The sequence below is a fragment of the Lampetra planeri genome, chromosome 1 (assembly GCF_965212315.1).
Source record: "Lampetra planeri chromosome 1, kcLamPlan1.2.h2, whole genome shotgun sequence".
Taxonomy (NCBI): domain Eukaryota; kingdom Metazoa; phylum Chordata; class Hyperoartia; order Petromyzontiformes; family Petromyzontidae; genus Lampetra; species Lampetra planeri.
This window is the reverse complement of record NC_136107.1, coordinates 23,335,116-23,352,100: the sequence shown is the minus strand read 5'-3', so window position 1 is coordinate 23,352,100 and position 16,985 is coordinate 23,335,116. Positions and strand designations below refer to the sequence as shown.

Here is a 16,985-nt window from a genome sequence, read left to right as displayed (position 1 = left end):
ATGGGCTCTGGCAACACATTCACCACTCCACGAGCCTGCATACGCTTCATGCTGAGCTAAGCGAAGGTTTCACCCAGTGCCTTTCTTGAGGTAGCTAGATTTAGTTCCAGCATGACTGAATGAGTGACTTTACAGAGGGCCGCAATTGGTCTTTTTCACGGGGAAATCACTGAACAGCAACGTGGACATCAAATGTGAAATTGTGCAGTGCTCATAATCGATGGTGATCCAGAGCCAGTGATAGAATTCCACAGTCCTCTGACGGAATTAGTCTTTTCATGAGACAATCATTTCTGACTCTCCACAAAGTAGTTCTAGATTTGAAGCTTTCGTGACTGCAAGGATTAATACTCTTTGGATTTTTTTCCGGTAAAGTCACGTAGGTAAAAAATTCAATAAAATAAATGAAAACAACTAAATTAAATCACGACGTTTCGGGCGCAACACAAGCGTCCTTCTTCAGGTGGGGACAACGTAGCGAAAGCACAACTGCTTAAGTGTGTCTAAGAGATGGCTGTGACGAGGAATTATATAGTCGCGGGGGATGTAGGGAGGGGGCCATGGTGAGTGTGTGGGCGGGCTGTGGACTGGGAGGCAACGATGTGAGGAACGGGGAGGGCGCTGGGAGCAAACGCATGGAGCTCAAACTGAAGCCTTGTGACGCAGGGGGCGGAAGTAGATAAGAAAGCTAAGATTAAGCAGCCTTTTGTTATGCTGCCAGGGGGGTGGGGTAAATTATAATGCGCAAGATTAAAAAAACAACGTGTGGTAATGGTGATGGTAGTGTGTGAAGCTGGGGGTAACAGACTGGGAATATGGATATGATTATGAAAATAAATCTAAACTGGCTGTTTAGCAGTAAACTGCACGGCAGCTAAAGTTGAACTTGGTTAATTACATCCTTCCAATGATTGCTCAATTGAATCCATCATCTCGGTTGAAGTTATGTATATGTTTGTATATCTGGAAAATTAGAAAGGCACAAGCTAAACTTGCATGCTCGAAATAACGTGTGGCAATGGTGATGGTAGTGTGTAAAGCTGGGAGTGGAAAACTGGGAATATGGATATGAATATGAAAATGAATATAAACTGTCTGTCTAGCAGTAGACTGCACGGCAGCTAAAATTAAACTTGGTTAATGACATCCTTTCAATGATTGCTCAATTTGAATCCATCCTCTCGGTTGAAGTTATGTCTATGTTTGTATATCTGGATGGCTTCATGGACAAATCTTTGGTAGTATCCAGGAGGCTTGCAGAGTACCTTGGTATCGGAGAACACAATGTCATGAGAACCAGCAGTATTATAACAGTGGTCAGCTACGGCTGAATAATTCGTCCTGCCGTGCTTTAAATCCGACTTGTGCTCACGAATGCGGTCAGAAATATGTCGTTTCGTTTCCCCGATATAACAATCACCACAGGTGCAACTCAGTTTGTAGACACCAGGGTACTGTAAGTCAGGAATGACATCCTTTACGGATGGGATCCAATTACGGATCTTGTGTACTGTACTGAATCGGACCTGGATCTTGTGTTTGTTTAGAATTTTGGAAATCTTTTTGGTAACGCCTGCTATGTATGGCAACGTACATAGCAGAGAGTATCTACACAAAGTGCTTATCATTGTATTCAACCCAGAATGATGATGGGTTGGCTCGACCCGTGACCTGGATTTGAACTCTTATCCTTCCAAGTGACAGCCATGCACTTTAACCGCAGTGCCACTTGGCTCGATGGGCTTGTCCATTAGTTGAGTAAATACCTGTGCTCCCTCCTTTGGCCGCCACTACATGACCGTCTCGATCATTGGCCGCCATCTCTACTAGGGATATGTACTACCCAAGCCTACTGACATTTCTTAGCAGTCAATATTATGCATTTGATTTACGTTTGTAGTCATTTATTTTCATTGTTATTGTATAGATTGGATCAGGGAAACGAAAAGACTGAATATAAATGGATAAGTTGTTCACCATCTCAGGTAGCCATTAGAATAACCAATGGCAATAGAATGACATATTATGGCACAAAGGAGACTGATTGGTTAGAGCTGTAAAGTGACAGTTTGGAATATTCTCAGTATTTGTGTTACATAGCAGAGCCTCATATATGTATTTTGAACTTATTTTGCACCATATGTAGTCAACCGTGCTAATCGGAGGTGCAGGGGAAGGACAACAAACTAAACACAAAGAGTAGTTCTAAAGAAATTAGTTTTCAATCCAGGTTTAAAAGTGCATAGCTCCAGTGGCTTCCTAATATCGGAAGCAAGAGCGTTCCAGATGGCCACAGAAGTACATCTGAAAGAGCGCGATGCAGTGACCGTCTTTGTTCGATGGCCGGCCAAAAGCTGCTGCTGCGAGGATGACCGGAGTTCGCGTGATGGTTTTATGCTCCTTGACGAGATCAGAAACGTATTGTGGTTCATTTATGGCGAGCACTTTGGTGAGGATGGGTGGTTGTAGGTGAGAGCAGAGGCACTTTGTCCCTGCCCCACGCCCCCCCTATCTGTGCCCATGCCCCGTGATGCCATAGTTGCGTTTGTGTGCGAGGTGTGAGAGAGTGAGTGAGGAGGGGGATCGTAATCTTCGTGGTGAACGTCTTTCGAGAACTGCGGCACAGATCACTCACGAGCAATCGTTTGTACTGAATATTTTTCACAGAACGGTAAATGGCACGTTTCACGAATAATTGCGTTACGTGTAATACGTTAATGTTTAAGCAAACTATTACTACCATGATTGTTGCGAACAAAACCATGATTATCAAAAGTGTATAGTTAAAGTATCAGAGATGGCAGCAATTATGCTGTTCCGTTATTTAGTTTGTACACATTACGTATGTGGTACCGTATTCAACTCGGCACATCATTCTGTTAGTGTTGGTAAAGAAAGTACCACGTTGTGAAAAGGCAGCAATGTTATTTTTTTATAACCTGGTTCCAGCCATGGGAATGTGGAATGTACACCTCAAGCTGAGCACCATTAATGGACATGAGCACCGCTTGTTTGACAAAGGACGGTCTTTACATTTGTTTTTAATTGCCTTATTATTGTATTGGTGTATTTTTACTTTTACACAGTAGTTATTTCACGTAACATTCAAAGGCGCAATTCTATAAACGCCGCGAAGACACAGTTACACTGAGCTGAGCGTGCACCTCTGCGTAATGGTTGGCAAACAGCATCATCATCATCAAAATCAGGTGTGGCGCGTGCCCATTGGGGACGCGAGCAGCACAGTGCGTCGACGTGCGGCAATAAAACAACCCAGGACTTCGGCCCCCACTCCACGCCCCTTCCTGTGGCGCCACTGGCAGCACCACGCACGGCACCGTGCGTCTTTATGGCCGTTGCGTTCTAACACAGGGCCTGGACTCTTGACCTTGGACTTGTCCGGCAAATTCCCCGTGCTATCTCTGCTCGTTTGCAGGGCAAACAAGGGCATAGGCAAGAGCGATGCCTTTGAAATGTCGAGGTGTTCGTTCGGGGCGGGGCGTTGCCAGTAGAACACTTCTCATGGACCGCGTGTAGGTAGATGACAACTGATTGGGTTGTAATCATTTCCGAGCAGGCCTTAATGACCTCTCTGGGTTTAAGTGAGACCTGCACAATAATTGATAGCTTCAGTGTCCATGCATGTCGAGGTGAATTAGTGCCGCTCGTTAAAGAATGGCCCAGGCTCTCAGGAGACCGTAAATATCGTACTTCAAAGATGGCGCTTTTATACGGTTAGAAAGTTTTTTTCCTTCTTCCCATCTGGTAGCGTTAACACGTGCATGCAAAATATTCCACTGCTACAATTGACCCATGTTTTATTTATGAAAGCCTCAAATTTGTGTTATCATACGTGTTGATTTAAGTGAGATTAAAAAAAAATCTACATTCATCATGCACTTTCGCTGTTGTCATTGCTAACTTGGATGAACCAAATACGGAGGATGAGAAGGTATTGGGACTAAGCTATTTGGGACCACTGCAACAAATCCTTATTCAAGCCAAGTTTTGTTTTATTACAAGTTAATGAATAAGTAAATACATGCAACATTTAAGTTAGCTGTCAAGTGCTGCAGTTGCATCAAACACAACATTTGCAAGTTAAAAATGTATTCAAGAAAGTGGTGGACGAGAACAGGTTGGAGTGCTTTTGGATTTTTTTTTACTTAATTATGAAAAGTAATGCACCAATGTGCCTCCAGAAGACAGTTTTAAATCAGCACTAACTGCTTTGATTTGTGGTTCAGTAACATGGTCATTCGTGAAAATACTGAAAAGTGTATAAGGAAGCTTGAACAGACGCATACTTGGAATTACATTGAGAGACAGACAGGAACACATGGATTAGAGAACATACGTCAGGTGAATGGCATCATCCAAACTATGAAGAGAAGCTCGGGCACGAGAAGGGATATGGCAGATGGTTAAATATGCATCGAAGAAGATGTTAACTGGGGAGATGGAGCAATGAAATCAGTTTGTGCAGATACCAGGTGTATTGTTATATCACAGAATAGTAAGAGGCAGCGGCAGCTTTGAGAGACCTTCGTTCCTGCTGTGGATTGACCATGGTTGATGGTAACGATGATACACATTCTGCTGTTGTACCGTTATGTCACTGCATATATAAGTCATGTCCGGATCATTACAACCAGTATTTACAAACTCTTTGGTTCTTTTGGTAAAGTCACGTAGGTATAAAATAAAAGAAATTAAATCACGACGTTTCGATTGAAACACAAGCAATCATCATCAGGTGGGAAAACCACAGCAAGAATTTGTTTTTGCTGAAGTGGGAGAGAGAGTTGCCGTGGTAAGAGGTTATATAGGTGAGAAAGGAGGAGGAGCAAGGGGGGAGAGGGAGGGGTGGGGTTGTGGGGTAGGGGTAGGGCGAGCGCTGCGTGGTGTAGTAGTACCCGACAGATATGATAGACGACAACCAATACAAAGCAGTTAGGGTTTTACCAGGTTGATAATCAAATCTAGATTAGTATTTACAAAGTAAGCTGCATTCATACTTACTTTTAGGATTGTGCTGGTGTGAGTATTTTTCTCTTGTGGAAAGAAGCAGCAGTGTCCAAATAAAATCCTACACAAACAAGACGCTCGCACTGAATCGACACACATCGATCAGACACTTACTTGCTGTACTGATGCCTCTTTGTCTTACAGGTGAATATTTCTCGTGTTTTAATCTGTTGTGTGATTCACCAATCCCAACCTCTCAAGTCATTGTGTGGTAAGTGTGCATTACCACCATACCCAGAATGAGATGCTCAATTTGCTGTGCCGTCTTCTTGTGTTGCCGTGACAGGTTTGCAATTGCTGACGAGGCGTACCGTTCACTTCGTGACGCTGACAAGGACCAATGTATTCTCATCACCGGAGAAAGCGGAGCAGGCAAGACCGGTGAGTCTATGCATCTGGACCCACGTTGTTGTGCCATTCCAGAGACCTCTTCTGTGTGTCAGGCATTGGAAGGGCCATCCATGAATTAGCTGTATGCTGAGTTTTTGAAGCCATTGGAAAAAGTCTGGAGTCGCGAGATAGATTCCATTTCTGCCTCCTTCGAAAGCTTGTATTGGGCAATGATTGGCAATCCGATTGGATAGATTGTTCTTCGCCGGAGTTACAATCGGAGAATTGCTTCATCTCACGCCCATGGAGGAGGCACCGAGCACCTTCCATGTGATCGTATGACAAGGAGCAGCTCGGCTGCGCCTTTGTTGGATCTTCAATACATTTCTTGTTGGGGGCATCGCAGGCTGACCACATAGCTCACCACTTAAAAATGTTTTGTAAAATAACACGGATTCCTCCCACGTGTTTATAGTATGTTTACAACACAAGTTTTTAAGGGTATATTTTTCAATTAATTGAACATGACGATGGCCAGCGATCCTTTTTCCACACGTAGTAAATGTGTTGAGGCTTACTCTTTGGTTCTTTCGATATAATCACGCTGGTATAAAATAAAATAAATTAAATCACGACGTTTCGGGCGCAACACAAGTGTCCGTCATCAGGTCGAAACAACAACAAAACTTCAAATCTCGAATGTATTGAGGCTATTGGCACTGCTAAACTTTTGAACGAGCTTTAAGTCCCTACCTCCCATGTTGGCCTGTGGTCGGTTATAGTTGGCCTGTGGTCGTTTATGGCAGTAATGTCACTTCAAGGTGGGCAATAACATCAGGGTCTATTTTGTGTATTGAATGCGAAAGGTGAAGGTGGTACTGTTCTGTTTCAAACCTAATAAATGCGAGTCTCAACCAGATTATATAGGCGCATAAAGCACCCACTGCTGTAAAACTATATGTAACTGTTGGCTGCATATGATGATTGTAAGTTCTTTGCCAAGGGGCTTCCATAACCAAAATGTCCCAGGGCTAGGTTTTGATTTGGTATTTCCTTCTGTGAAATAGAATCTATGAGTGGCCATTGTTCAAGGGCATGCATTCCTATAATCTCGCAAACATAGACTCCGTGATCACATGGGACTTTCAAAGTCACAAGTGTCTCAGTACTCAAGTGTTCATCCACATTAGCAGCTCTGAGGCAGCGGTGGAATGACCCACATTCTTAAGGCGGGAGTCATTCTCTGAAAATATTCTAAATCCTGAGGGGATGAATGACAGGGAGTTAATTTTGCCACCCGATGATTGTAAGTGAAACTGGCTGCCATGGGCGCCACCCAAATGCAATTCGGTCATGTCCAAATTATGTAACAAGCTGGGAAGGCAGTCCACTAAGGGGAACTCCATTTTGTGTGTTGGATTCAACGATATAAAGGCTTGGAAATGCAAAATCGCACGTGCATAGAGACAGTTATTTACGTGAAGAATGCGCGGTCTATAATCACTCGCTTGCACGCATTTCAACACGTGCGCTATTTGTGGTTGAGCACAGAATAACATTTGTTTTACTCGTAAAAATGCTGTATTGAGAATATGTTGTCACCCACCTTTCCTAAAACACCATTCACATCTGAGCAATGATGATGTATTCTAAGCTGCATAGTAAAGTTGTTTTTCAATTGGTCGAGGGGATTTGTAATTCCCTTGACAACTTGTGAAATGTCCTCAGACGAACAGATAGATGGATGGACATAGATCCTGGGCATAGCAATAAATAGCCTAATGGCTCCCTGAAAAAAAAAATGTTGTTGCTTTTCTGTGTTCAGGTCCTTTTTTCACTTTCGTGGAACGTTTCATTAGCTCAAGAGGCTACCACGTTAATCACCTCGTGGAATGCAAATAATGATTCAACCGCTTTGGGTGGTACCATTAGCCATGACTCTGCGCACATTGCACCCGTGTATAGGAATGCCCCCCCCCCCCACCGCTTCTCCCGTCTATGATTAGTTGACTAGTTTCTGCTTGGATAAGTGTTCTGTTCGTGGAACAACGCACTTGCATGGGCCAGTTGCTCAACCCGCACGTGAATAGGTTCGAGAGGAAGCCTCTCGGTCATTCCCCCGCTACCGTTTGCTTTGTGAGAGAGAGCGAGGAGAGACTGAGTGCGCCCGAGTGTGTATGCCGCAATGCCGCACGTGCGGCGGGGCAGTGCTGCAGCCCGCTCATGCATTGCGTTTGCTTAAATGGGCAGTCAGAGGGCTGTGGGAGCCATTCAGTAAGTGTTTGTTGTGTCACGCACACAGACACAGGGCTTCGCCCGTGCGTGTCCACGCCACCCTCGGACGTACAGTCACCTTCAGAAGCCGTTCGGGCAGGGAGCGAGGTTGCAATTGAGACACTGGGCGGTGTTGTTGCAGGACTCGATGAAATAGTGTATGTCTGAGAGAGAAAATGAGGCTCATGCAGGATTTCAAAACTAATTGGGTAACAATGGAACACTTTGCAAAGCCACGCAACTGCATACATTTGCTGTGCAATTGGATTTCATACAAACTACGGTAAAGCGGAAATAAATGCAGTGTCGTATACATCTTCTTGGTTCTTTCAGTAAAGTCATGTAGAATGGAAATAATAAAATAATAAAAATAAAACATCATAAAATAATTCTTACGACGTTTCGGCCACAACACAAGGAGCCGTCCTCAGGTGAAGAACAGGTCTGTCGAGAAGACAGAGTCTGAATGAAACGCCCCAGGCTTGGAGCGTCTATTTAAGCTTGGTTGGAGGGGGAAGAGCGCCTTGACAAAATAATTTGCATATCAAGAGGAATTTAGCATATTTATGGGAAATGCAGATATGGGATTAGTACTACTTATGAAATGCGTAGGAGGTGGGTGAAGGGTTTAAAATCATATTATGCCCGTGCATTATGCAGGATTAGCAGCATCAAAGGGAGGGGATAAGGGTAGCATTAATAAAGGGAAGGAATGTTAATAGTACGTAGCTGCAGTAACTAAACCACCACGTAAGAAACTAAAGTGTAAACTACATAGTATCATCAGTATACTAAATATACTCTCCAATAAGCTGAGCTACTAACAGTATACACGTAGGACGGGCATTTAAAAACAAAGACGAGGTGAATTCAACAAAAATTAGATTCGTGTTGCGTTGGGAACGCCGAGTTGTTTAGTTACCTTTTACTGACCACTCTGGTTCAGGTATTCGTATCGTATATGGTGGATTTTCATTTTCAAAATTGCTTTTAAGGGGCCGTCCATAAATGACGTCACGCGATTTTAGACGATTTTTGACCCCTCCCCCCATCGCCACATGGCGTCACAAAAAGTTAGCCCCCCCTTAAATATGACGTCACAAAGCTCTGCCCCCCCCCCCCCCCCCCAAATAAATAAATCATGCTTCAAATCGCTTTAAACTATTGTCATTGTAGTGCGTATTTAATGTGGCGCTGCACTCTGATGTTGTAGGAGAAAACATGTATTAAAAAGTCTATTTAATTAAGTAGAATGTGTTGTCTATACAGTATTTATTTAAAGTTGCGCATTTTGATGTGACGTCACATTTATGAAACCCCCTCCCCCCCGTCACACATCGTCAGAAATGTCTGACCCCCCCCCCCCCCTAGGTGCGTGACGTCATTTATGGACGGCCCCTAACCACATGTTGAAGCAGCTCATCATCCTATTGCCGTATACACATCCACATTTGTGGCTTGAAATGTCCAGTGGGGTTTAATGTTGCAAATTCAGTTGTAATATATCAGGATCATCGTTGGGCAGTTTTTTTTCTTCTAAAAGCCAGGTAATAAGATGTGTTTTTCTTTGTTTGAGATAGCTGAGGGATAGAAGATGTTATTGTGCAGGGAGGTGTGGAATCACGTGGTGATGTTTGACAACTCCCAAACTCCTCATTGGGCACACACTTGTGAGGCAGGACCCACAGTGAGCTGACAGTGAAGCTAAGGGTCTGGGATAATTTGTTAAAGCCTGAATTAAACAAACCTAATTTTTTTCTTACCAATACTATCTCGATAGCTTAAAAATGTTGGGACATTTACGCGTCTTTTAATCTACTTTTGTAACTCTACCTTTCTGTTTGGGAAAATGTTGATCTTATGAGATCACTTGATAGAGTTGAACACTCTACTTGACACAATTACTTTTTTTACTAAGAAATATTTGCCAAACAGCGACAATTTACATGTACCACAGAGGAGACTGATCTCTGCTTTGATAAACGTTGAACATAGACCCCATCTCTTGACTTTTCAGACTGAACATTTAATGAACGAAGCTTGTATCCAGTATGTCATTAAGTGCGAGTGGCTTGGTATACTGTATGTCAATAAAGATGTTGGTGCCATTCACACACGGCTAGAAGCTGCTTGGTTTATAACAGTGACAATGGTTTACATTGATCTGACCTCTGAGTAATTTTATGGAAAACAAACACCCTGAAGTCCTGGACTCAGTAAATTGTCCTTGCGACTTTCGACAGTTTGCGGTACCCAAAAAAGAACCCATTGAAGTGCACAGAAAGTAAAGTTGAATGGAGGCTGTAGTTTTTTGGACAGAAGGGCAATTTAAGCAGTGTAGTGCGCATTGCTTTGAGATTTTCGTGCCTTTTGCATTACCCGTTCCAACAAAATGTCTCTGCAGGGCGATGCTCACAGCGGTGATATTTTGACAGTGACATATTGACGGCAAGCCCTGCGCATTCAAAAAGAGTGAAAGTAGTTTCTCACTCAAATTACTCGGGGGGGGGGGGGGGTACTCACCTCCTGCTCACACTGGGGGAAATGTAATTAATTTGAGAGGGTCGATTCACTTGATAGCTTTTGACCTCCCACAAAGAGGTACTTTTTTTTTCAATCCTGGAGGGGTAAAGGGGCTGGCTTGACCTCCGACCGGGGATTGAACCCTCATACTTCCAAGCCAGAGAGCCATGTGCTATAACCACAGTGACACTTGGCACAATTGTCCATTGCATTGCTTGAGAATGTCCGTCATTGGTTAGGTGAAAAGAACGATTTACTCGAAACGGAATGAGTCGGAGTTCATATTTTATTCAAAAGGCCGAAGAATCACAATGGTGTGTTGGCTCATTGCTGGCATTATATGCAATTAATTCTCTCAACCACCGGGCCACTTTGATGAACATCTGTATCGATGGGCAAATATTTCCATCTTGCACAAGAGGGATTAGCTCAAAATAATGAAATCAAGATTGCGATAAAAAAAATTCGTGCACAATCCAGCAATAGATCAATGTGTAGTTTGATATTTCAAAATTGTCCACAATTGGCCGCTAGATGTGGTGGTGAATGCCTTTAGTTCAGCAGCTCTGAGGTGGTGTTAGAGAATATTGTCAAATGCAAGGGACAAGATGTTCTTCTGCTGTACCACAAGGTGTCTCCCGGTGGCAGTCCAGCAAGTAGGTTACTGATCTATGAATTGCACGAATGTCTTCCTCCCCCCCCCCTCTTTTGGGTATTCTCTGGGCATTAGGGGTGAAAATATTCACTACCCATCGACGCATCGTCGTGATAAGATTCAAGAATTGATGATATTTGTAACCATTATTCTGAACGGTAGTGGCTGCAAGAGGGATGCAGACAAATTGACTACTCTATTTACCCAAGAATGTCAGTGTGTAACGCGCGTGATGTCACTCCACGTCGACCAGCCACCCTTATTAATAATCCTCCTAATGGACGCCCCCCTCCATTAATAATAATTAGCGGGTGACATCACTTCACATGGGGGGGGGGGGCGAGGCGCTTCGTCCCCCCTCATCAACGTCAACTTATAACCCTCACTGCAAAGGCAGAACCCTCACGTCACGTGATCTCCGTAACGCTATTGAGATATAGAAGTAAAAAGGACGTCATGATGAACAAGGGATTATAACCTTAAAATGAAATAGGTCTGTGTCACCGCGGCCTTACAAACTGCACACGAATTGATGCAATGAATATCACGTCGTGGTCTGCTTTTCGCTTGCATGTTTCAGATTTACTGCAATACACCCGTCCTTGGACGGGCAAAAGGCTAGTAAAATATAACATACGAATCAGAAAACATTGGTTCTTAATCTCATTCTTGTATGCATCCATGAGAATAAGAATGTATATTGATGAATCGATGCCATTGGGAATCATTCGTATTTAATTCAAATAGCAATATTTCTCAGTGATTTGGGCAAAAAACATCCAAAGAGGGACCGTTCTGCAAAGCTTGTTTGATTGGGAGGGATAGGTGATGTTAAACATAAAGCCTATAGAGAACTATAAAGTGATGTGGAAATTTTTAATGAGAACATAATTAGAATTAAAATGAAAATGCTCTAGTTGAACACATTTTATTACAAATTAAATTTCTGAAATTGAATGCTGTGAGTGATTAATTGAGTTTAGGACAGCTTTACAGCTTTGGCAATCACCCACCAGGAGGTAGAGAGTGGCAGTCTGGTGGTGTTATTTTTGCAATGTGGCTACTTGTGTGAAAAAACATTGGTTTCGATTGGACAGTATAACTGCAGACATTGTATGAGAACACGTTGGCTGCACACCGCGCGTGGTAGGATACGTTGAGTTAGAGTCGTTGTCACTCTTCTCAGCAAGACTGATGCTGTAGCACTGCAGGAGATGGAGGGAAATATTGCACAATAATCAAAATTACATCACATGAACGTTGATGCCAACACAAACTTTGCACGTGCACCAAGTTTTAAGATGGCAATTCAACACATTTTCCTCGAAAGTGTCACCCCATTGGAAATTAGGCTATTGATTTGTGTTACACCAACCGTTGTACCAATATTATGGTCATTTTCCCTCATTTTTTTTACGTGGAAATTTGGATTCATTTGTTGTATTTATTGTATGTGAAAGACTTTAAAAGGGTAACATTGTGAAACAAATCAATGTAAACAGCCTGAGCAGTAATAGCATCAACATGGGAAAACTTCATCCACCAGCAGATAGGCACACATCTCTTGGAATCCTTTTTAACATTTAATAACTTAGCAACTTTTACCCACATTCTATCAAATATTTCCTATCATGTTAAAGAAAACAGATATAGGTGTGTCCTCTGTATTATAATGCTTAATAGTGGACCATGCTTTCATTTGAAATAAGGAATGTTAGAATGATGGGATTACTTAACATACCTTTATTTTGACTCAACCAACTCTCAAATGTTAGTCCGTCAGACTTCGCTTTGCCTGCCATTGTAAAACAAGCACCGTTTTTTTTAATTGCCGTGACCCTGGTACAAAAGAGCAATCTTATCACTTCCCGAGAATTGGTGCTGAAACAAAGGCTTGCCATTATATATCTCTGTGGCCTGTGCACTCTTATTCGCTGTTTTGGAATCAGCTCCCATTTCCCATCTATCTGCTTTACTGGGTTGGGTGGTGCATGCATCTTCTTGGTTCTTTCGGTAAAGTCACGTAGAAGGGAAGTAATAAAATAATACAAATAAAACATAATACAAATTTTTTCACGACGTTTCGGCCACAACGCAAGCAGCCGTCCTCAGGTGAAAACCAGGTCCGTCGAGGCGACAGAGTTTGAATGAAACAGCACACGAGCTTGGAGCATATATATAAGCTGGGCCGAAACGTCGTGAGAATAATTTTATTATGTTTTATTTTTATTATTTTATTACTTCCCTTCTACGTGACTTTACCGAAAGAACCAAGAAGATGAATCCCTGCAGTCACGAAAGCTTTAAATCGAAATGGTGCATGCAGTTAACCTCTCACGACAATGCATGTACAGTTTGTTGAACTTCTTTCGCACCGTACGTAGCCAGCCGTGATAATCGGAGGTGCAATGTCTCTCGACGTGTGTTGCCTAGTAGCGAGACAACACGTTGCCTGTAGCAAGTAGATTTCAGACCTGTTTGTTGAGTTTTAGTATCCTTTCCTCATTGAGCGCTTGCGAGTGTTCTCAACGCAATCCAGCTTTCTCCCAGATGAAGAATACAAACTCAGAACCCTCCTGAAAGCAAACATCATTTCCTGCTGTACACTTGCAGGCAGTGCAGGAGCAACACGACGTCATTAGCGTTTTCGTGCTGCACATGTGGATGAACCTGACATTGTGGTAAATTTATTGCAAATGACCACAATAGTCAGTAACCCAGATGGAATTTATGACAAAGACCATAAAAGTAACCGCTTTTGAACAATTTACCTGCACAATTGTCTGCTGCAGGTGTGTATGCTCAGGATGCTTAACCACTCACTTGTAACAAAAACAATGTTGCATACAACTATTTGAAACGCTTTTTTCCTCAAATTAATTATTTGTTGTTGGACAAAGCAGTTTTCCCATAATTGTACAAAGTGAATTCGATCCAGGACAATTTATCTTACACCACAAAATAACGTTGGTTAACCTGCCACTCGCATCTGATCTTCAAAACATTTTACCACCCAGAGTAGCAAAGACAATCTTAATTGTATTGCCTATCAACGCACAAAGTTGGGAAGCAATGAGTATTGTAGAACATACATAACAGGTCAGGCAAATCAATTCAGTCTGTGTACAACATTGCCTGTAGCCATGGTTTCACTCGCTTGTTCACCTATAATGATTGCCTCGTTGTTGACTGACAAAGCAATAAAGCATTCAACGCCCTTTCATTTCCTTTCCAGCAGATGCTTAGCTTCAAATGAAATGAGATCATGTTACATTGCATTTGTAGAGCCGTTTTAATTTTGGACAAGGCTTTTCAGGTAAGCATGTTGAGTAGGAGTATAACCTCATATTCCAGCATCACATCCGGCTGCCTTGACCATATGACCTCCCACGCCTAGTGCTGTATTCGGGCATGTTATGTATGTACATTATTCACTCGTTATTCGCAAGGTATATGTTCCAGTGATGCTCGTGAATAGCACATTTCGCAGGTAATTTATGATTACCTTAAGTAAACACGTAAATAATCTATTCAATACATGAGGATTAGCATATTAACAGATGCTTCTCAAGCTTCGAGAAGCTCTCTATCTCTCTCATCATTTTACATTTCAATTTAAATCACAAATCCAACTTTTCGCGTGGAGTAATGTATTTGAATTTTGCGTGCATGCGCTCACTTCCAAGCAACAGCGCAGGATTTTCCCATGTTTAAAGTGGCTGAACTTTATTCTATCGAGTAACCTATTTGCGTGGTGTAACTGTCATTTTAGATAGTTGTTCACTTTTCCAACCTTTTCATGTATCCGCCTATAACTCAGTAATGTTTGAATTGTCAGTGGTGGTTGACCAATAGTGCCACATGAATGTGGAATTTCACCACAGGCCCAAGCTTGCCATATGAGATGAGCACCACCCCATGCCCACTTGAGCCAATACATCATTTAGCGTTTTCTAATGCAGTGTTCTATGATACATATTTGCAGTTCTTTTGAGTTTTAGAAACTCTTATTTTGAGTCGGTGATCTATGAAGATTCTTTCTCAGGAGGAAGCTGCCGCAGTGTAATGGTTATAGCACATGCGACTTCTAATCCAGAGGTCGCTGGTCATATCTCAATGCTTGGCAGTTGAAAGTTCCTTAAATACCCCCATCTCTGTCCACGCAGTGGTATAAATCAGGGGTCCCCAACTCCCGGGCCACGGACCAGTACCGGTCCGTGGCCTGTTAGGAACCGGGGTACGCACAGCAGGAGGTGAGCTGTGAGTCCGCGCGTGGCCCGCCCCATGATTTTATTATTGACCACTTCCGTCCGCGCCTCTTTCCCGCACTGCGCACTTGTCTCGGTCACAGTTTTGGTAAGCCTCACACAAGCTCTAACCCTAGCCAAAATGAGTAAATAACAAACGTCGCTGGTGAGCTTCTTTGAAAAGGGGGAAAGACCCAATGATGAAAACCCCCCTCCCCAGTCCGTGAAAAATAATTGTCTTCCACGAAACCGGTCCCTGCTGCCAAAAAGGTTGGGGGCCGCTGGATAAATGGGTACGCCACGGTTAGTTGATCGACAGGTCATGTTTGGTGGGATAAAGTGTGGGTATTCGTACCTTACAAGACATCTGGGCAATATGGAACTGTAGGCCAAAATCTAAATACCCTCTAAAAAGGCCCCTCCAGAGCTCCCTATAGTGGAGGCCGTTCCACCAGAAAGTCTCGTTGTTCGGTTAAGCTCGCAATGAAAGATGCAACTTACGCTTGTATTATTGCTTGCAGTATTTTCAAAAGTTATTGGTACAACTGCATGCAAGAACAGAGGTAAAAACAAAGCAAGTTCATTTTGTCACGTTAATTTGTTTTAGAAGCTTTCTATAACCAAAGAATCACAAACGTGTGGCTATCATCTCTCCAGATTTCAGTGGAAGCTGATCTCTATGACAGAGCAGCGCTGCTCATGCTGAACTAAGTTCACATTCACACATTACGCCGGTGCTCAGCGAACCAGTGGTCCCGTTAGCCGTCACTACTGGCGCGGGCATTGGAATCGTTGTCGACTTGCTAATGGCCCTCTGCACGTGCTATGACTTGCATTTTACTATTGTACTTGGGATACCGTAAAAGTGTGGTCTTTCAAATATTTTCTGGATTGTAGAGAGTGATTCAGACGTGTTGCTTTGGTTCTCTTTGATCTTTTGCCAGTTAAACTATTCACCATTGCACATGATAATCTATGCTGGTTCACTACCACTGCTAATCCTATGCGATGTTTAGATCTTTCAAATGTGCCCCTGGAGGATGGTTAATTGGTGAGTCTTTTCCTTCAATGGATTATGCACCCCACGCATGTAAACATATTTACTATATACGCTCCATGGGATAGTATCACTCAGACGTGTGCGTATTTATTGCAGCAACTTTGAGGAATAAAATGTGAACTAATTGATAACATATTGTTGCACATAGAGCTGGAAAGTAATCGATGACCTTTGTTGTGGTCGATTACTTGGGCCCCTTTAAGAATGGCAGCCCCCCACACATCACGCCTCATCAAAGGCAGGAGACCCCTACAAGCCACGTCCAGCGTGAGGCTGCTGATGACATTGGCAAGCCCTGCCTAACACCTCCCATCCAGTGGCACATGTGGGAACAGAGGCGAGACTTTTTCCCCAACAATTTTCGTGTTGTGCAATTAGTCAAGTAATCGAACCAATAATTGGTAGTTTAATCAATTACTTAAATACTCGGATATTTCCCAGCTAGAGTTCGAAAGAAAATTAGTATATATTTTTGGAAGACCTCTAGTAGATAGTTAAACTAATTTATTTGTGGTCTATATGGTGTTTAAACTGTTTTGCATGCTTGCTTTTAATGGCCCTGCTCAATATATTTTCATGTTCAGTACCAGTTGTGTCATTTGCAACAGCAATTAACACATTCCTGCGGAGGGAGCTGGTAGTAACGTTGGTTTGCTCGGTCAATGGCCAGGGTCAATGGCGGCGTGGTGTATTCCGCAAATATGCCCGACTGTGAGGGCGGGCACAAGCCGGCGTGAGTAGGTTAAACGTTGAGTTTTATAAGGGCACCACGGGGTGACCAGCCCCTCCCCACCCAGCCCCACCCCTCCCACCCCCCCACCCAGCCCCACCCTCCTTACCCTCCCCACCCAGCCCCTACCAGTATAAT

The 16,985-nt window shown here is 43.1% G+C and overlaps 1 protein-coding gene across 3 annotated transcripts in view; it reads left to right on the top strand.

The window, feature by feature from the left end:
- LOC144720356 (unconventional myosin-Ib-like) overlaps positions 1–16,985 on the top strand; it is a 119,753-nt gene that overhangs the window by 14,584 nt on the left and 88,184 nt on the right. For all 3 annotated transcript variants that reach the window (XM_078597089.1, XM_078597080.1, XM_078597072.1), the window contains exon 4: positions 5,315–5,409. In XM_078597089.1, coding sequence (XP_078453215.1) covers positions 5,315–5,409 — 95 coding nt within the window. The remainder of the gene's footprint in view (positions 1–5,314; positions 5,410–16,985) is intronic.